Source organism: Anomaloglossus baeobatrachus, chromosome 3 (assembly GCF_048569485.1).
Source record: "Anomaloglossus baeobatrachus isolate aAnoBae1 chromosome 3, aAnoBae1.hap1, whole genome shotgun sequence".
NCBI classification, from domain to species: domain Eukaryota; kingdom Metazoa; phylum Chordata; class Amphibia; order Anura; family Aromobatidae; genus Anomaloglossus; species Anomaloglossus baeobatrachus.
The window spans coordinates 299,025,315-299,048,054 of record NC_134355.1 but is presented as its reverse complement, the minus strand read 5'-3'; the positions used below and the strand labels follow the sequence as shown (position 1 = coordinate 299,048,054).

The 22,740-nt window shown below is 41.7% G+C and overlaps 1 protein-coding gene across 50 annotated transcripts in view; it reads right to left on the bottom strand.

Annotated features, from left to right (window-relative positions):
- TRDN (triadin) overlaps window positions 1-22,740 on the bottom strand; it is a 1,152,170-nt gene that overhangs the window by 739,769 nt on the left and 389,661 nt on the right. For all 50 annotated transcript variants that reach the window (XM_075339946.1, XM_075339974.1, XM_075339964.1 and 47 more), the window contains one exon: window positions 10,494-10,565. In XM_075339946.1, the coding sequence (XP_075196061.1) occupies window positions 10,494-10,565 (72 nt within the window). The remainder of the gene's footprint in view (window positions 1-10,493; window positions 10,566-22,740) is intronic.

The window sequence follows — 22,740 nt, the reverse complement described above, 5'->3', positions numbered from 1 at the left end:
ATGTTGCAGATTGAGTGTTCGGTACTCGCAATGATGAGTGATTACAACAATGCTCAAGTGACTGTTACTTGAGTCGAGATGGTCAGACATTTGAATGGGCTCAACTCGAGTAACGAGTATATTGGAAGTCAATGATTGGGCAGTTTGGCTCTCTGCCCACATGCAAACAATAACAAAAAACGACAGTTGCACTCTGAAATGCTAAAGCATGCAAACCATGAATGTAAGAATATAGCCATGCATTGCTGCTTAAATCTAGAAAACAAATTAGATATTTAGCATACAATAATGGCCATTTCTATATCTTCCCAGTAGCCACATCAAGGCATATCTCGTATACTGGGTACTTACTCTAACGCCTCTCTCTGGGTTAAAAACCTCCTGTGTATGGGAATGTAGGAACCTGCTACTAGAGAATAATTCCCCTGAGGCTAATGAGGGAGGGGTGCACAGTCAGAGGGCATCAATCCATAATCTAGACAAAAAAAATTGATGGCACTCCTAGCAACTCCCATATACAGTCAACCATAAACAGAGTATTTTTGGGGGAGAGAGGGAGGTTTTTTTGGACACACTATATCCAAAAACATTGTTTTTCCCCCAATGAAAGTCATTCAGAGACTGGGGAGTCAAGGTGCCGGGCACCCTGATGCTCGTTTGAGAATCTAGCAGTAGCGAGCACACTTACCCATTATTACCTAAGACATAAAATTAATCTACAATAACTCATATCATATAGCTTAATTGTTTGATTCTACACTGCACTAGATTTTTAGAGGGTCCTGTCATCAGGGAAAATACATTTTAACAGGTGGCCTTCCAGGTAAGGTCAGAAGCGGGAGTCACAGCCAGGAAAATTGTAGTATTGTGTTTAAAAAAATTCAAACATATGGCCGTCCATGTTCTAAATGGAAAGCTTGACTAGCAAAAAGTGCAGCAGATCTGGATTTCTTGAGACGTGCTTTACATGATATTTCTTTAAGTCAGGAGTTAAAGAAATAGTATAGCCTACTGGGCTATACCGCTTTGATATTTTCCAACCACTGGTAGAGGAGTTATGGGAACAGTGCAGCTCAGTTGGGCTCAGTTGTTCTCGCAAACTCCTACGGCTGGCACTGCTGTTATTCTCATTTAAGCCATGAGTTTCTGAGATGAGAAAATCCCTAAATTGTTCATTCCTTCACTGAATACCTTAATAACTAATACTAGATTTAGAATAGCTATGTGCACCAATGGAAACTGGAGGCAATTGGGAAGTCATGTCATGTCTGGAGATGTAAGGATCCTCAGCAGTATATTCACAACTCAAATTCTGAAGCATCCCAGTTAATGAAGAGATGAGTAAACACGCTGTTTGCTACTGATTGCACAGTTGGCTTCTCAATATGTTTCTCAGATCGTTGTCTTTTCAAGCATTCAGTTATGGAGTGTGTTTTTTTTAGCCGCACTGTGTTTAAGTGACATACTGTCTGTGAGATGATTGCATGCTCTCTGATTTTAATTCACAGCCTGACACAGAGGTAAAATAGCAGAATACTACAGAAGAAATGTTTTCAAATGACGTTTATTACTAGCTTGTTTCAATCTACCTCCAGAGTATTTATTCCAAGAAAGAGATTTATAAGAACAACCAATTTGGCTGGTATTATCAAAAATAACCTCTTGTATAGTATAGATACGCGTGACATGTAGACTGTGCAGAAAGAATCAGGAAAAATAAAAGAAATACAAATGTCGCATAAAAAAACTAAAAAGTAAAAATAAGATGGCACAAGCGTTACTGATAAGAGGTTAGGGCAAAATTAAGTAAGGGAATAATAGCAGCAGGTCCTATGTAAAGAAATAAAACGGTAAATTCTTGGAATGCCAAGTTAATGCAGGACTATTTTACAATCCATATACCATACTGGTCAAAAGTATGCGCTACTCTGCCCTTCCACTCTGTTCTGTCACTCAACCTTTTCACTATGCTCTGTCACTCTGCCTTGCCACTCTTCCCTGTCAATCTGAATGTTAATCTGTCATGTCACTCTACTCTGCCACTCTGCTGTGCCATTCTGCCATGTTACTTTGTTCTTTCATGTCAATCTGCTCTTCCCTGCTACTCTCACTTGTCACACTACTCTGACTCTGCTTTGTCCTGCCACTATGCCCTGTCTCTCTGCCCTGCCACTCTTCCCTGTCACTTTGCCCTGTCTCTCTGCCCTGCCATTCTGCCCTTTAAATCTGCCCTGTCATGCTGCTCATCCTCTCTGATATGTCACTCTGCTCTGTTACTCTTCCATGACATTCTGCCTTGTCACTCTACCCTGTCACTCTGCTTTGCCATGCCACTATGCCCTGCCACTCTACCGTATCACTCTGCACAGACATTCTCCCCTGCAACTCTGCTCTGCTCTGCCATTCTGCTCTGTCACTCTGATCTGTTTCTCTGCTCTACCTTGATACTCTGTATTTCAGTCTTCTATTCTGTGCTGTGTCCTGCAACTCTGCCGCATTGCCCTGTCTCTCTGTCACTCTGCCCTGCCACGCTGTCCTTCCCTACTACTCTGCTCTGCCCTGCCACTCTGTCCTGTCAATCTGCTCTGCTACTCTGCTTTGCCTTGCCACACTCCCCTGACACCCTGCCCCGTCATTCTGCCATGCCATTGTGTTGCCATTCTGCTGCCATTCTGCTCTGCTCTGCCACACTGCCCTGCCACTTTACCCTTTTTCTCTGACCTTACATCCTGCTATGTGACTCTGCTCTGCCATTTTACCCTGCTACCCTGCCCTGTGACTCTGCTCTGCCACTCTACCCTACCACTCTACCTTGCCACTCTGTCCTGACACTCTCACCTGTCAAGCTGCCCTATGCACTGCTCTATCCTGTCACTCTTCACTCCACTCTGCCTTGCCACATCTGATGTAGCATCTCTGACCATCTCTAATCTGTTACTGTGCTCTGCCTTGCCACTCTGTCCTGTTACTCTGCCCTGTTATTGGGCTCTTCCGTGTCACTCTGCCCTGTCACTCTGCCCCATCACTCAGGGCCATCACTCTGCCCACCATTCTGTTCTAACAATCTGCCCTGTCACTCTACTCTGCCCTGTCACTCTGCTGTGCCACTCTGTCTTGTCACTCTGTGATGTCATTCTGCACCGCCCTGCTACTCTGCCTCTCTGTTCTACCATTCTGCTCTGTCCTGCCACTCTGCCCTGTCACTCTGCCCTGACACTCTCCCCTGATACTCTGCCTTAATTCTTTGACCTGTCACTCTGCCCTGTCACTCTGCCCTGTCACTCTGCCCTGCCACTCTGGCCTGTGTACTGCTCTGCCTTGTAACTCTGGCCTCCACTTTGCCCTTACACTCTGCCTTGTCACATCTGATGTAGCATCTCTGACCATTTCAGCTCAGCTACATCTGTGTGTCAGATATAGCAGAGCAAAGACAGATGTAGCATCTCTGACCATCGCTGCTCTGCTACATCTGACAGTCTCACACAGATGTAGCAAAGCTGAGACAGTCAAATGTAAGATAAGAGAAATGGTCCTATGTAGAAGACAGATGTTGCGTCTAACCGTCTCAGCTCTGCTACATCTGAATGAGACGGTCAGATGTAGCAGAGCAGAGACAGTCAGATGTAAGAGATAGAAAAAGGAGAGAGAGAGAGATCGAAAAAGAACAAAGATGGGAGTCCTTCAGCTCTTCAGCTCTGTGTTCAGCTGAGGGAGGAGTCCCTGCATTCAGCTGAGTAAATCACTCTGCTCTGTCACTGTGCTCTGTCCTGAAAGACTGCCACTCTGCCCTGTCTCTCTGTCACTCTTCCCTGCCATTTTGCTTTACCCTGCCACTCTGCCCTGCAAATCTGCCCTTTTTCTCTGACGTGTCACCCTGCCCTGTCACCCTGCCCTGCCACTCTGCCCTGTCTCTCTGTCACTCTTCCCTGCCATTTTGCTTTACCCTGCCACTCTGCCCTGCAAATCTGACCTTTTTCTCTGACGTGTCACCCTGCCCTGTCACCCTGCCCTGCCACTCTGCCCTGTCTCTCTGTCACTCTTCCCTGCCATTTTGCTTTACCCTGCCACTCTGCCCTGCAAATCTGACCTTTTTCTCTGACGTGTCACCCTGCCCTGTCACCCTGCCCTGCCACTCTGCCCTGTCTCTCTGTCACTCTTCCCTGCCATTTTGCTCTACCCTGCCACTCTGCCCTGCAAATCTGCCCTTTTTCTCTGACGTGCCACCCTGCCCTGTCACTCTGCTCTGCCACTCTGCCCTGTCATTCTACTCTGCCACTCTGCCCTGTCACTCTGCTTTGAAACTCTGCCGGGAGTTCTTCAGCTCTTCAACTCTAATAGTCCAGCAGAGGGAGGAGTCCCTGTACTCAGCTGAGGAAATCCCTGGCTTCAGTAGGTGGTCCAAATCAGTGAAAGAAGCTGCTTTTCTGTAACCCACGCACTCCAGCACAAAATGATACTTGACACTGCTTGTTATTTGATCGAACGCCCTAATGCTCGATTAAATACTGTGTGCTTGCAATTTGATCCAAAAATGGGCATTTTAAGTGATAATGCACAGTTTAATGTTCATTGAATAGTTGCAGTCTTCAGCTAACAGCTGAGTTTTGTCAAACCCCCACCAATCTGATGGCTTATTCCATCCACAGTTTTGATATATTTTAAGTATTTCCCATTGCTTTCCTTTCTAACAGTTCATGAGTTAATGCATCTGTTTGCCAATAGCTTGTTAGTTCCTGGAGTCCTCTCGATTTTTGTTGGAATCTTTTTGACATATTTTGACCTCATTACATTCAAATTAGTTCAATCAACAGAAGAGAAAACTTAATGGGTCTGATAAATATCTTACTTTAATGAGACTAACTCTTCATTAGACTGATTAGAAGAAAGGACTTCTGTCTCAAAAAAAATATGTAAAGCAATTTGTGATTATTAACACTCCAATTCCAAAATAAAAGTGAATGTAAAAATCCTTGCATGTCTTAAAGGGGATCTGGTAGTAAGTTTGACAACCTTAACCGTTTATATGTGCATGTAGTTGCGTGAAAATTGAACTCATTGGTATCTTTATATTGTCATTCCATTGCCTAAATCTTGATAAATTCACTTAATATGGGTTATGATGTGCAATACAGGGTAATATTGTCCTTTGAGTGCACTGTTTTTGTTTCATGTTTTGAAAACGCCTGTTGGGAAAAATGCATGTCACTTCTTAGAAAAGGACCCTGATTGAATCTGCCCCAAATTAAGCTTAAGGCCCCCTTCACACGTCCGTGAAAATCACGCACGTTTTTCACGGACGTGTCAAAGGTGCATATGATCTTCCGTGTGCCGTTTTTATGGCACAACGTGTGTTCAATATTGCCTGAAGAAGGAGCCTTTGTGCTCTGAAAGCTTGCTAATATAATTTTTCTGGTTAGTCTATAAAGGTATCACTCCTAATATACTTTTGTCATTCTTGGGACATAGTATTTCAATTGAATATGTGTTATGCAAAGTTGTTCAGTGCGATGGGTGGGGGAATGCACTTATTGAAATTTTGCCTGCTTTGAGTCAATATGAAATCTACATTCTAAATTTTTGCTATACATGAAAACACCAGTAAAAGTACATTCACCCACAAATTATGTAGGCACACACACTTAGAAAACAAAAGCAGCCCTGCCCCACCTGACAATACGGTCCCTACTCCCTCGTCTGTTGATTGATTTTGACTTTGCCTCTTTTATCAGGAACCGGCTAGAAATCAGCATGGCTGTGCAGATCAGTGGTGTCCATGCTTGTGCGCCCTTCTTAGGGTAACATTTTCAAAGCTGAGCGTTACATGCGTAGTAGAACACTGAAGACTCTGAAGATCAATTAAATGTGCGAAAAAACCACTGATATGTACAGGATCAAGATTTTCTGGCCAGCTACCAATAGTGGTCAGTGGTGTGGTAACAACAGTAAAAGATTTGCATCTCAGATAGCAGCAGACTTACATCTTAATCAAATGTCTAGTGGGAATCCTTACAGGTATGTGCACACAGAGCTTTTTTGAAATGGTCAAAAACAGGTTTTTTGGTGGACACTGCTTCAGTAAATGCTTCTTCATTGGGCAATTTTTACAGGAGTTTTTTTTATTTGTTTTCTGAAACAGTTCCTCCAGCAAATTGGAAGAGTTCTGGAAGAGTTTTCCTTAGGCCCCCTTCGCACGTCCGTGTCTCCGGTATGTGTTTGGTCAATTTCCTCACGTGCCGGAGACACGGGCACACGTAGACCCATTAAATTCAATGGGTCTGTGCACACGTTCATGTTTTGCTATGGACCGTGTGTAGGTGTGGAGCATATGTGTGCCCGTGTGCTTCACACATAGACTTGTCCGTTTTTCTCCGGCATCACGGGTGTTACACGGCCCGCACACGGACCTCATGGATGTGATCCGTGTGACATGCACCGGAGAAAACACACGTGTTTGTAAAAAAATTTAATTTCTATACTCACCTTATCCAGCACTGCTGTCTCTGCTGCTGATGTCACTTGCTTCCGACCGCCACTCAATATGCTCATTGAATATTCACTCCACTTCGGGCCGGAAGCAACAGGAGCGGGAAGTCGGCAGGACCGGAGACCAAAGATCAGCACCACGGATAGCAATGTTAGGGACAGGAGAGCAGAAAGTTCCCGTTCTCCATGTGTTATCACGGATAACACACAGAGAACACATGTTGTGCCATAAAAACGGCACACGGAAGACCATACGCACCTTTGACACGTCCGTGAAAAACATGCATGATTTTCACGGACGAGTGAAGGGGGGCCTTAAGCTTAGTTTGGGATAGATTCAATCAGGATCCTTTTCTAACAAATGACGTACATTTTTCCCAACAGGCGTTTTCAAAACATGAAACAAAAACAGTGCACGCAAAGGACAATAGAAATCAAGTCTTTCATTTTCTTATATGATTTTTCTGATGCTTTTTGGAGTCGATCTACTCCAAAAAAACCCTCATAAACTGTTTGGTACTACATCTATTTTAATATGTACTTTTTCTTTCTATTTATTTGAATATTGTATATAGCACTAACAGATACTGCAGCGATTTACAGATATTACATATCTTGAGTTTTTAACAATAAAATTCTCCAGGGGTCCTTTAAACTGTTTTTGTAAATGATTTTAAAAATACAATATCACATACGATTCAAGTTTTTAATATCATAGTTTTTACAAGCATTTATGTTTGCGGTTTAAATTTTTGTCGCATTTAAAGTGCAATTTGTTTTGTCTCTTTTTATGTCCTACAGAAATGCTTATAGAAAAGTGCCAGCAAACAATAGAAGACTGAAAGCACCTTCAGCACATCTGATGCAAAAACATGTCCAAAGTGCCACAACAAAAGACATTGACCTATATACACAACTTTTTTCATTTTAACAACTTCAATGTACCATTGGGCAACAGGAGCTTATTTTGCAAAGAATTGTAATGCCTGCCTAGATCCACAGACTCAGACGGGCTGTAATGGATGACTAGTGGGAAGCCACTCACTAAGCAGGACCCCCAGAACCCTGAAACCCTTTAACCCCTATACAGGGATTTGGAATTACACAGGGCCCTGGAGATCACTACCTGTGGAAGGCAGCAGTCCGGAGAGTAGTCATCAGGCAGGGTCAAACCAGGAATTGCAGAACAGGGACAGAATCAGGAGGCAAGGACGTAATCAGCAAATGAAGCAGAGGTCAAATCCGGATCGGGCAGCGAGGTACATAATTGACAGGCAGAAGGGTAGTCAGAACACAAGCAAGGTCAGCACACAGGAATCAAAATACAAACAGCACGGAACCAGGAATACAAACAAGCTCTGGCAGTGGTCACATGACAGGAGGGGGAATAAGAAGGGTGTGGTGTCTTCCCATTGGCTGCAGGTGAATGATGGCAACTTCAGCTGGAAGACACACGCAACCTACAGTCAGCCAGTGGTACTGCAGGTTCCAGGGAAACCCAGCCTCGTGGATGAGTGGAGCCTGTGCTCCACAGAGCACAGGCACTATCCATGGCGGGAACACGGCGTCGCTTGGCGATTGGAGCAGAAATCGCAGGAGCGAACTCGGTGGGGACATGACAAGAATATATTCACAGAAAATGTCCCACAAAAATCCCTGTTTTTGAAACTAGAAATAATCTTCCATATATAGTTGTTCTCAAAAGTTTACATACCCCAACAGATTTTTTGCTTTCTTGGCCTTTTTTCAGAGAATATGAATGATAACATACAATTTTTGTCCGACTCATGGGTAATAACTGGGTGAAGTCATTTATTGTCAAACTACTGTGTTTCTTTTTAAATCACAATGACAACCAAAAACATCCAAATGACCCTGAAAAAAAGTTCACATACCCCAATTTTTAATACCGTGTTTTGCCCCCTCTAACATCAATGACAGTTTGAAGTCTTTTGTGGTAGTTGTTGTGGATGAGGCTCTTTATTTTCTCACATGGTAAAGCTGTCCATTCTTCTTGGCAAAATGCCTCTAGTTTTATTATTATTATTTTATTATTATATATTATTATAGCGCCATTTATTCAATGGCGCTTTACAAGTGAAAGAGGGTATACGTACAACAATCATTAACAGTACAAAACAGACTGGTAAAGGAGGAGAGAGGACCCTGCTCGCGAGGGCTCACAGTCTACAGGGAATGGGTGATGGTACAATAGGTGAGGACAGCGCTGGTTGCGCAGTGGTCTACTGGACTGAGGGCTATTGTAGGTTGTAGGCTTGGTGGAAGAGGTGGGTCCTGAGGTTCCTCTTGAAGCTTTCCATGGTAGGTGAGAGTCTGATGTGCTGAGGTAGAGCATTCCAGAGTTTCTTTAAATTCCTGGACTTTCTTGCATGAACTGCACGCTTGAGATCTCCCCAGAGTGGCTCAATGATATTGAGGTCAGGAGACCTAGTTGGCCACTCCAGAATCTTCACTTTGTTCTGCTGTAGCCAATGACAGGTTGACTTGGCCTTGTGTTTTGCATCATTGTCATGTTGGAGTGTCCAAGTACGTCCCATGCGCAATGTCCGGGATAATTAGTGCCAAATTTGCCTCCAGTATTTTCTGATAATGTGCTGCATTCATATTTTCTTCAACTTTGACCAAGTTTCCTGTGCCTTTATAACTCACACATTGCCACATCAACAGCAATCGACCTCCGTGCTTTACAGTAGGAATGGTGTTCCTTACATCTTAGGCCTTGTTAACACCTCTCCAAATGTAACGTTTATGGTTGGGGCCAAAAATTTTTATTTTGGTTTCATTACTCCAAATTACTTGTTTCAGAAGTTTGGAGACTTGTTTTTGTGCTGTTTGGCATATTGTAGGCAAGATACTTTGTGGCTTTTGGGCAGTAATGTTGTCTTCTGGTGACTCAACCATGAAACCCATTTTTCTTCAAGTGCCTCCTTATTGTGCATCCTGAAAGAGCCACACCACTACTTTTCAGCGATCCTGTATTTCAGCTGATGTTATTTGTGGGTTTTTCTTTGCATCCCAAACATTTTTACTGGCATTTCTATCTGATTGTGATTTGCTTTTTACAGAGCCACTAATTTTCCATTTGTTAATCACAGATTGAACACTGCTGACTGGCATTATCAATCCCTTTCCCGTTTTGTACAGTTCAACTATCTTTTCCCATAGATCCGTTGACAATTCTTTTGCTTTCCACATGACTCACAATCCAGAAACGTCAGTGGCTGGATGAAGGATTCAAGAGTCTGTCTGGATCCCAGAAACTCACTCAGCTTTTATGCACACACACTGATTACAAGCAAACAGGTCACAAGTGAGGATGTTACCATTATTAGCCATTCAAACCCATTTTTATCGACTTCTGTGCATGTTATCAGGCCAAAATCGCCAGGGTATGTGAACTTTTGATCAAGGTCATTTGGATGTTTTTGATTGTCATTAGAGAAAACACAGTAGTTTGACAATAAATGGCTTCACCCAACCACTAACCATGAGTGGGGAAAAAAAATTGTGTTATCATTCATATTCTCTGGAAAAAAAGCCAAGAAAGCAGAAAATCTGCTGGGGTATGTAAACTTGTGAGCCCAACTGTAACTGGAAACAGAGATAAAGTGGGGCGCCCTATAGCCATAGTCGCAAGCACCCAACTGGACTGTTTTGGAAAAGATTTTAGTGGTACAAAACATCTTTCAGCACCGAATCTATTCTCTTTTGTGTAGTTCAGTCTACAGCCCTTTAGAGCATCCAAAAGTGAGCAGGTTATTCGACTTTTTGGCATAATTTTTCTTTCATCACTTGTATAGTATGCAACGAAACATGAGTCTGTTTTAGCTTTTTTTCCATTTGTTGAAACAACAAAGTACTAGGAAAATGAATACATATTTCAGAATAATCAAACCTTCTGTTAAATCTTTAGTTAGGAAGCAAAAAAATAGTCTTTTACTAAAGCAAAATACCCAAACAATACCACAGAACACAATAAAGTACAATACCTTTTTTAGAGGGCAGTGAAGGTGCCGCCGCTTTTGTTGGGGAAATCGCAGGAGTCATTGGCTGCTTACCAGCTGTGAAGGAAAAAGAAATATAATAAATTACAGCAAAATGTCCTATGGTTTTCATATTTGTTTCTGTTTTATTAATGTTGAATATCTGAGAAAATATCAAAGTACAAAGGTCATATCCCCAATTATTTAAAATTTTCCATGAAAAGGCTAAATAATAATGGCATTCACTTCAGTGCAACTTCCAAACTTAACTGAGCACATATCTTATGGACATTGCATTAAAGCAAATGAAAAGTATAGAATAATAATAAAAACTTTTTTTTAAAGGCAAGTCAATATTTCTCAAAAACACAGTATAAGTTTTAGAAGACTTTAAAAATGTCACTTGTCATATTATATCAGATGATGATGTTTTTTCTGAAAGTCAAGTTTACTTTCTATTCCTTGCTATACTTAGAATAATGCGGTACAATGACAGCCATCCTGGAGTGTATTCACGTGAATAATGTATTATTGCTTTAAAGACGCCACAGCCATGCTCTAAGCGCATACTACCTGCAAGATGAAGGGTTTCATGCATTACCCTAAAACATATTATTCACTTGTTTTTTGCAAGTTTGAAAAAATATTTAGAAAGCTAAACCTGGTTTAGTCATGCAAATAAATTAAAGTAAAATATATATTGTAATGAATAGATACAAATAAAATTGTTGTTTTTCAGATTTTGTAAGGGATTTTTTTTTACCTTTTGGAACAGAATAAATGTATGAGATGTTAATTAATGATGGGCGAGCACTACGATGCTTGAGTGCTCGTTATTCAAGTTGAGCAAGTCAGAGCCTTGGACGGGCTCAACTCGAGGAACTAGTATAATGGAAGTCAATCATAGGGCAGTTCGGATCATTGGCCACATACAGTCAGCCATAAACAGAGAATTTCAGGGGGAGGCTGTGGTTTTAGGACACACTACATCTGAAAATGTTGTTTCTACGCTCTCTTTTTTTTCTTTTTCCCTTTTTCTCTTTCCTTAAATTCTTTATTTAACAGCAAACATGGAGACATTCCACTCTGAACAAATTACATATAACACTTTACAGCCAGTATAAGCAAATTTCACTTCAATCTGACTTTTGTATATGGAAATAACAACACCTTGGCTCCTCCATGTTCACCCAATTTTCTATATAATATGGGATTGCCAGGGTAAACTAAAAATAGAAGAAGAGAGACAAGAATCTGGCAGGGAAGAAGAAACGGGCAGAGAATAGGAGAAGGGAACACAGAGGGAAAAGGGGTGGGGAGGGGAAGACACCAAGACAAAAACTAACATGAAGCAGGGATACACCCGACAGAGACCACGCCTGTCCAGCGGCACTTGTAAACTCTCCGATAATAACCTCGGCGGAGTAGAAGATCTCCACCCCAGAGGGATACACGTCCTGGTGGCCATCACAAGAAAACTTAACAGATACACTTTATATGCACGAACAGAGGACTCAGGTAGTTGAAGCAGGAACAATTCTGGGCCCAGGTTTTGCGTGCATCCAGTCATATGCCTGATCACTCCCCGTACACCCCCCCAAAACTGAACGTCCAAAATATATGTAGAAAGTCTCCCTCCCCTACACCACATCTCCAACATTTAGAATCTACCGCTGCATACATTCTGTGGAGTTTTGTTGGGACCCTATACCACCGGAAAAGGCATTTGTAGTTGTTTCTACTCTCAGTGAGAGCCAATCAGAGACTGCAAATGGCTCTCACTGGGGTGCCGGCTCTCATAATTCAATGAAGTGAGCCTGTGCTTTGTGTTCAAAAATGACACATTCGAGTACCTGTGATATTTCAACAAGCACCACAAGTACAAGACACTTAATCGAGTACCAAGCAGTGTTAAGCACACTCACCCATCATGAATGTTAAGATATATCATCAATCCTTTCAAGTATGTCCATTTTATCAGTAATAGTAATGAGTGAATTGTTTAGTGCATGGGTGCTTGGTAAGCGTAAAGAGCATTTTCATACTTGGTACATGTTTACTGAGTAGAATAAAAGTCAAAGAGGAACGTTGGCATGTGAGGCATCTAAGGGAACAGCAAATAGGAATAGATGTGGACCGTCCCTGAAAGGGCGGGAGCCTGTGCGTGTTAGGGCGAGATAGACTTGGATACCAGATCCTGGTGCCTATCTACGACTCCGCCTAACAAAATTTGCTGTGACGGACAATAGGAACCCCTGGATAGGTGTGATCTTTCCTACTTTGTACATATTTGTTTTCTTGTGAATGAGGGACATATATTACTTATCAACTTGGTCCACTGTCTACTTGAAAGCATTTGTGATTTTGCATATTTCCCTAATGGGCCCATAAAGATACTAATATATATTGGTGGTCTACTGTATGTTTGACTATATTAATAACTTCATGGGTGATAACACTAATCTTTGCTAAATTCTGCACAGTTCTTTACGTAATGCGATATAGTTGCCACCTATTGTAGGTATTCTGTTGCACAGTGCACCTTATGCAGGGTAGTTGTGTTTCTTGTGTGTTTATATGGTTGAGGTGTTTTGTACATGTATATTTTAAATATTTATTATTAAAGGTTAAGTTTTACTCCTTATTCCTCACTTGGTGCTATAGCCCGATTTTGATTTTTTTTTTGTGAGGCATTGGTTGTCCAGGAACATTGCCTTTGGTGCCCCTTGTTGCTAATTCAAAGGGGAGCTTGGACATTTTTCCGGAAGATTTTGTGGAAAAATACTTGAATTCCCCATTGGCTTTCATTATACTCTGTAAACAAGTACCGAACACCAGAGCATCAAAATGCTGGATATGCTTACTGTGCACAATAGTACCGAGACGTTCACTCATCACTATAAGTAACAGTAGGATACTGTGCATGGATATAACTATATGAGTATTTGTGCCCAGAGTTGTAGCTAGGTGTTGTTTCTTTTTCTTAGTACTGTATGTGAATACCAGGGGTAATATCCAGTTGCTTGTTAGAGCTACGGCTGGCACCAAGTATCCAGGGCACATGTTTCAAAAGTATGCCATCAGCTGCAACCCTTCTTTTATGTGCTATTTTGCTATCCATATTGATTGAAATTGCCGAATGGAGATTTATCATGAATGGAGTTCTGATAAAGATTGTGTTGTATTCACCAAAATGTATCAATGTGTTTCACAAGGTTTGATAAATGTGTCACATCTTTTAAAATAAAACCTTTATCTATAGATAGTTCTCCAACTTTTACAGCAGAAGGGTAACTTCATGGAGACTTTATGGAAAGCTGTAGTTTATCTGCTACACAACGACTTGCCTGGTTAACCAACCCATTTACCCATCCAAAGTGACGAAAACAGCTTAAACAAATTCAAAGGACCCCATATTTTCTCACAAGAAAAGACTTTTTTACAACATAAAACTTGCTTTTAGACATTGTAGCATTAGTTTATTTTTTTGTTTGATTTTCAACTGTTAAAGCTGTCCTAAAACTATGAGAAGATTTAACAACTAATGATGAGTAAGCATGCTTGCCACTGCTCGATACTTGATCGAGCATCATGGTGCTTGGATACTTATGGTGCTTGGCCGAGTATCACGGGTGATCGGATGTGTCATTCATGAAACATCAAACACAAAGCACAGGCTCGCTTCACTGAATGATGGGATCCGGCACCCCTGTGAGAGCCACTTATAGTCTCTGAATGGTTCTCACTGGGGGTAAAAACGTTTTTGCTGTTAATGTGTCCAAAAAAAGACAAAACCCCCGCTCTCCCTCCCCCAGAAAAGCTCTGGTTATGGCTGGTTGTATGTAGGCGGAGAGTTAGTATGCCCAATCATTGACTTATGCTATACTCATTACTTGATCTTGATAGTCTGACCAGCTCAACTTGAGTAACAAGAATTCGAGCATAGTAGTGTTCACTCATCATTACAACTACTGAGCACCGAGCATAGTAGTGCTCATTCATCACTATAACAACCATATTCAAACCCCTTTAAATTTTTCACTCTTTATTTCATTGTAGCCCTTTGATAAATTTAAAAAAGTTCATTTTTTTCTCATTAATATACACTCTGCATCCCATCTTGAACCCCCCCCAGAAATATAGAAATTTTTGCAACTTTATTAAACAAGAAAAACTGAAATATCACACAGTCAAAAGTATTCAGACCCTTTGCTCAGACACTCATATTTAGTCACATGCTGCCCATTTCCTTGTGATCCTCCTTGAGATGGTTCTACTCCTTCATTGGAGTCTAACTGTGTTTAATTAAACTGATAGGACTTTATTTGGAAAGGCACACACCTGTCTATATAAGACCTCACAGCTCACAGTGCATGTCAGACCAAATGAGAATCATGAAGTCAAAGGAACTGCCCAAGGAGCTCAGAGACAGAATTGTGGCGAGGCAGAGATCTGGCCAAGGTTACAAAATAATTTCTGCAGTACTCAAGGTTACTAAGAGCACAGTCGCCTCCATAATCCTTAAATGGAAGAAGTTTGGGACCACCAGAACTCTTCCAAAACCTGGACATCCAGCCAAACTGAGCAATCGTGGGAGAAGAGCCTTGGAGAGAGAGGTAAAGAAGAACTTCAAGATCACTTTGGCTGAGCTCCAGAGATGCAGTAGGGAGATTGGAGAAAGTTCCACAAAGTCAACTATCACTGAAGCCCTCCACTAGTCAGGCCAGATGTCTAGTCTATGGCAGAGTGGCCCGATGGAAGCCTCACCTCAGTGCAAGATATATGAAAGCCTGAATAGAGTTTGCAAAAAAACACATGAGGGACTCCCAGACTATGAGAAATAAGATTCTTTGTTCTGATGAGACGAAAATAGAACTTTTTGGTGATAATTCTAAGCGGTATGTGTGGAAAAAAACAACCACTGCTCATCACCTGCCCAATACAATCCCAACAGTGAAACATAGTGGTGGCAGCATCATGCTATGGGGTTGTTTTTCAGTTGCAGGGACAGGACGACTGGTTGCAATTGAAGGAGAGATGAATGCGGCCAAGTACAGAGATATCCTGGAAGAAAACCTCTCCCAGAGTGCTCCGGAACTCAAACTTGGTCAAAGGGTCACCTTCCAACAAGACAATGACCCTAAGCACACAGCTAAAATAACAAAGGAGTGGCTTCAAAACAAATCTGTGACCATTCTTGACTGGCCCAGCCGGAGACCTGACCTAAACCAAATTGAGCATCTCTGGAGAGACCTGAAAATGGCTCTCCACCAACGTTCACCATCCAACCTGACAGTACTGAAGAGGATCTGCAAGTAAGAATGGCAGAGGAGGCCCAAATCCAGGTGTGAAAAACTTGTTACATCATTCCCAAGAAGACTCATAGCTGTACTAGCTCAAAAGGGTGCTTCTATTCAATACTAAGCAAAGAGACTGAATTCTTATGACCATGTGATATTTCAGTTTTTCTTATTTAATACATTTACAAACATTTCTGTTTTTTTCTGACAGGATGGGGTGCAGAGTATACATTAATGAGAAAAAAATGAACTTTTTTGAATTTACCAAATGGCTGCAATGAAACAAAGAGTGAAAAATTTAAAGGGGTCTGAATACTTTCCGTAACCACTGTAAATGAGGTTTTCCACCATCATACTTATCAAACATCCTATGATATATTTGTACTGCTGTGTTGGATTAATTGAATAGCTGTTTGAAGTATAGTCCCAAGAACACGGATCCATATTGAGCATTAGCACTACTGTGCGGCACACATATGTGCTGATATTTATATCATACTCAAAATTTTGTATTCATATTAATTGGATCTTATTTAACACCTCAGACACATCATCTGCCTCCGCATAACACATCCAACTTTTCTTACAGATATCCATTTCAGTAAACAACAACATTGCAGCTTGCATGTTTCCATTCTATTTAGATATTATGTTCTCCTTTGTTTGCATCAGTTACTGCTCTACCACTAACATTGGACACAGTTTTGTGCTAATTGATATATTATATCTATAACTTTCCAGCTTGTATATAAATGATAGCACAGTATACCCCTGTACCCTCTATTTGTCTCAATAAAATATCCATAACTTTACTCCATTTTTGGACTTTGGAGTTTTTTCTTTTCCTTTCTAATTTCTCTAATCACGCTCTGATCAGACTGTGATCAGATTTTCTTGGATGTGGAGAAGAAAGAAGTAAATGTTTTTCTATCGTCCCCATTTTGTCAGTCCGTGAAAATCAGACTGCACTCAGATGTCATCCGAATGCAGTCCCATTTTTTTTCACCAACCCTTTAGCTTGCATGGTAAAGTGTAATCTGATGTATATATGCAACTCCAAAATGTAGCAATTATTTTTTTGGCATACAACTTGGTCTGAGAAAGAAAAAAATCAGACTTCTGCACACCACCATAGAATAACATTGATCTCAGTTTGATGCAATGCTTTTTCAGATTGCAGATACAATTTGTTTGCACCAAGCCAATGGTATATAAAATACTGCTCAGAGAAAATCAGATCTATTCATTTTCTGTGCTTTATTTTATGGTAGCTAAAAATGAAAGTGTTCTCTGACTTTATATCTAATAATGAATATGAATCTAGTAATGAACTGTATTTGTCAAAGCCTTTCCAAATCCATCTTGCAAAAGTTAGTATCTCCTGAGTTTCCTTTATTCAAAACAGGAATCAGACATATATCCCTCAATAAATTCATATGTGCTGTAATTAAGAAAGAAAGAAGGCAAGAAAGAAAGAAAGAAAGAAAGAAGGAAGGAAAGATGGAAGGAAGAAAGAAAGAAGGAAGGAAGGAAGGAAGGAAGGAAGGGAAGGAAGAAAGAAAGAAAGAAAGAAAAAAAGAAAGGAAGGAAGGAAGGAAGGAAGGAAAGGAAGAAAGAAAGGAAGGAAGGAAGGAAAGACAAAGAAAGAAAGAAAGGAAGGAAGGAAGGATGAAAGGAAGGAAGGAAGGAAGGAAGAAAGGAAGGAAGGTATCTACAGTCATTATTTGGTTAACTGTAGGAAAAATGATAGATTGACATTAAAGGGAATCTGTCTGGTGATTCCTGCTGCCCAAATACAAACCCCATGAATCTTACCCTTTCTGTATGATCATAACCAGGTAAATTATTCTGTAAAATGCTCTGGCATTTCAGAGGTAATGTAATTTGATGAGTCGGAGTCCAGACTAGTCCGGCTTTGCCACCGACCGACTCTTCACAGCATTGCTGCAGATGATTGACAGGCTTCTCCAAGGGCTTGTTCATTTGGAGAGACCTGTCAATCCTCAGCTACGGCACAGATAAGATAAATCTTCAAAGTGTATAATTTCTGAAATGCTGAAGTTTTTCAGAGAATACTGTACCTCACTGCGATCATGCAACCAAGCAGCGATTCATGCATGTCGTGGTTTGGGCAGCATGAATTACATGACAGGTTCTTTTTAAGATATACTAGCAATCCACATTCATGTGTTAATATTATTGTGCCCTTAGCCAAAGCAAAGCTACACAGTTTTATTTCACAAATTGTATTAAAAAAAGATTAAAAGATAAAAAGGAAAAAAAGACACAAAAAACCTTAACTTCTGTATTTTTGTCTCTCTGAGCATCCGTACGACATCATGTGATAACTGTAAGGCTATGTGCGCACATTTCATTTTTTCCCGCGGAAACGCTGCGTTTTGAACTGCAGCGTAACTGCATGCATTCAGCTTCCCCAGCAAAGTCTATGAGAAAGCCGAAAAATCAATGCACACGCTGCGTTTGTAAACGCAGTGTTTTGGATGCCCAAAATCGCTGCGGCAAAAAAAGCAGCATGTCACTTCTTTTGTGCGTTGTAGCTGCGTTCTCCACCCATTGAAATCAATGATGTGGGTCAGAACGCAACCAAAATGCACTTGGACTGCATTTTGTTGCGCTCCGCATGCTTTTTTGCCAAGCAAAACGCAGGTCTTTTCAGTCTCTGTGATGTCGGTCAATTTCTGTCTGTGGATGTCGGTGAATCTCCCTCTGTCTGTTGGTCGGTCTGTCTGTCTCTCTCTGTCGGTCGGTCTCTCTGTCTGTCTGTCCCGCTCTCTGTCCGTCGGTCAGTCTCCCCCCCTTCTCTCATACTCACCGTTCCCCGATCACCGGTGCGGCGCTGCACGGCGTTCACACTGCTCCAGCGGCTTTTCCTCTTTTGAAAATGCCGGCCGCTCATTATTCAATCTCGTATTCCCTGATATCTCCGCCCACCGGCGCCTATGATTGGTTGCAGTCAGACACGCCCCCACGCTGAGTGACAGCTGTCTCACTGCAACCAATCACAGCCGCAGGTGGGCAGGTCTATATCGTGCAGTAAAATAAATAAATAATTAAAAAAAAACGACGTGCGGTCCCCCCCAATTTTGATACCAGGCAAAATAAAGCCACACGGCTGAAGGCTGGTATTCTCAGGATGGGGAGCACCATCTTATAGGGAGCCCCCCAGCCTAACAATATCAGCCAGGAGCCACCCGGAGTTGCCGCATCCATTACATGCGACAGTCCCGGGACTTTACCCGGCTCATCCCGAATTTCCCTGGTGCGGTGGCAATCGGGGTAATAAGGGGTTAATGGCATTAGCCCATAGCTGCCACTAAGTCCTAGGTTAATCATGACAGGCGTCTCCCCGAGATACCTTCCATTATTGACCTTTAAGTGAAAGTAAATAAACACATACACCCGAAAAAAATCATTTATTTGGAATAAAAGACAAAAAACACCCTCTTTTACCACTTTATTAAAATCCCCAAATACCCCTCCTGGTCCACCGTAATCCAGAGGTCCCGAGACGCATCCAGCTCTGCTACATGAAGCTGACAGGAGCGGCAGTAGAACACCGCTGCCCCTGTGAGCAACTGAAGTGAATTGCGCTGTCAGCGGGGACGTCACTGAGGTAATGCCGGTGTGTGTATGGTGATGATGAGGGCTGTAGTGTCAGAATGTGTGCGGGGATGTCGGTGGTAATGTCAGGATGTGTGCGGGAATGTCGGGTTGTGTGCGGGGATGTCGGCGGTAATGTCAGGATGTGTACGGGGATGTCGGGATGTGTGCGGGGATGTCGGCAGTAATGTCGGATGTGTGCGGGGATGTCAGCGGTAATGTCAGGATGTGTGAGGGGATGTCGGGATGTGTGCGGGGATGTCGGCGGGAATGTCGGGATGTGTATGGGGATGTCGGCGGTAATGTCGGGATGTGAGCGGTGAAGATGATAATCGGGACGCCACACACAGACAGAGACACGGTATGACAATGAAGTCGGGTGCAGTTCACCCAAGTTCATTCTCATCGTGTGACTCTGTCTGTGTCTGCTGTCAGCTGGCATGTAGCAGAGCTGAATTGCCGGGGGAACGCACTGTCAAAAATGCATCCAAAACGCATGCAAAACACATGGAAAAAGCATCCAAAATGCATGCGTTGTGGATGCATTTTATTTTATAAACGCAGTGTCCAGTCTGCCAGAGGGTGCGTTCTTTTCCGCACTGCAGAGAACGCAACGTGTGCACATAGCCTAATTCTGCTTTGAAGGATTGTTGCAAAGGCTAAAATCTTGAAAGCCCAAGCATACATCTTGTTAGAATTAGAATGGTTTTACGTGGCAAGAATTCTATACGTTTACTATAAGCTGCTCTCTAACTTTTTACTTTTTTCTAATTATCACCTGCACAAAGGTTTAAAGAAATGGAGCAAGGAATTTTATTGATTTACTAAACATTTTTAAGGCAGATCCAAATGTTTCCTACACCTGGGTAGAATTGTTTTCCTTTTCATCTACTCACTATGTTATTTTTGCTTGCTGTCCCTATAACAAGTATATACAAATACAAAACAACATTTGTTAAAATTAATTGTAGGTAGAAAATTGCAATCAGTCATATCAGTTACAAGCACATATCTTCCATGCTTTCTGGCCATTGCTGTTTCCTATAGTGAAATTGAGGTCCCGGGACTTTATTAGTTTAATACTTTAATACATTGGGGATCTAAAAGATGTATCATAGTAAAACCTTAAAATCACAAACTTTAATAGATCAATTATTAAAAGCAACACCCCAACAAATAAACACACAAAAAATACAAGACTAGGTGCACAGAGGAGGAAAAGATATTGACCCTAATAATAGGACTTCCTCCTGTGCCGTATGACAGCGGAGGTTGGCACCCTTATAGTCGGTATGGCGCCCCCACTCACCATCGTCTCTCCCTAAGGGACCTAGAAATTCCTGTCATAGAAAAAGTGCTGTGCCTATAAGCTGCAATAATCAACCACATAAAGTGCACAGTTCTCCAATATTAATACAGACAGGCATAGGGTCTACTCTGCACAAATTCACAAAAATCAAGGGTCAGCCCAGAAATTGGGTACAGTGTCAGAAATCAGTTGGGTTACATAATACTCTCCCATACAATGAACTAAGATGCAAGCCTACAATTTTGGAAATTCGAGATCCAAAAGATGGATCCACTGTCTATTAGAGTTACATATACACAAAAAAGCCAGGGTTTAGATTATCATCCCAAAGCTGTTCATGGTGAATAGAGAAACACCTAATGCAATACTGACCCTGGGACAAGCACTCTCCCAAGTTAAACACTGATTCAAAGCAAAACAAATAGAGATGTTGCGTGCGAACAATTATCTTTATTGAGAATAAAAAATACACAGAATAAAAATCATAATGAGAACTAGGAATGGAAAAAGACTACAGTGCCAGTAGTTTACCCACAGTCTTGTGCCTAGTAAATAGGCTATACTCTATAACCACTAACATAAAGCCAGTCAAAAGGTGCCTATGTGCGTAAAGTGCTAATGCTTAGAAACCAATTATATTACAGTCACAGCACATAAAACAGGCGCCAACATTCTTCTTACCAGTATTAGAGCAGTGGAACTAGCTTCACTGTAGGGGACCAGGGTAGTGAGCCTCGGCAGCTGTTTCGCAGATCGTCAGCCCGCTTCTTCTTGGAGGAGTATTGGTGCATTAGCACTTTATGCACATAGGCACCTTCTGACTGGCTTTATGTGTATTTTAAGATATTGTATTGATATTATTGTAAGATAATTGTTTGCACACAAAATCTCCATTTGTTTTACTTTGAATCAGTGTCTATTAGAGAGGCATTAAAGGGAACCTGTCAGGTCCCATATGCGTTCTAACCTATGAGCATTGTATGAAATGTGGCCTATAAACCCCTTCCTACCCATCCATTTGTTGTAATAGTGTCTAATATGAATATATAAAATATGTTTTATTACTTACATGTTCCCTATGTAAATGATCAGAGGCTCTAATTCCCTGGGCGTCGCATCGCCCTCTGGGTGTTTGCATGGTTTCTATGGTATCACGCCCCTTTGGGCGTGATACCATAGATTTACATGAGTGACGTCTCAGTCGCTCCTTGAGATTCCGCACATGCGCGTATACCATTCCCGCAGCCTTGTTATCCGTGTGCTCGCTTCTCGGTTTCATACGCGCACTGCGCATGCTCACAAGGCTCCTGTGGTTCGGACAATGCGCAAAGCGCGTCTGAGGCCAAGAAGCAAGCACCTGGATAACAAGGCTGTGGGAATGGTAAGTGCGACAGTGACGTTGCTCATGAAAATCCATGGTATCATGCCCACAGGGGCATAATACCACGGAAAACATGCAAACGCCCACAGGGCGATTCGATGCCCAGGCGATTAATAGACAGTAATAAAACATATTTTTATACATTCATATTAACAATATTACAACACAGGGATGGGTGGGAAGGGGTTACTAGGCCACACATCACCCTGCTTTTAGGCTAGAACACATAAGGGACCTGACAGGTTCCCTTTAAAGGCGTAGCCTTTAAATTTTACATTGTAATACCCCTTAAATAACCCATAATGCAATTTTCAGTGTAGGTTCTGATCAGGTTATTTTATTCCAGGATTGTATCGACAAGTTCGAAAATGTATAGAGAAGATATCCTTGTAGGTGTAGGTAACTTCATGCCTGAGTTTGTTGGAATCCTGGGAGCTGTAGTGGCATACAAACTACAGAATCAAGTATTATCTCTCTCTAGTACTATCAAAAAACCATAAAAATGTCTAATATAGTGTGTTCTTCTCAAACAAGATATAATATCTCACCGCAGACCTCATTGTCCCCTGAAGAGTTAACACAGCCTTTATAACACGCTATTTATGAGCTGTATATTCACAGGTCTAAAAATCATTCTGGGTT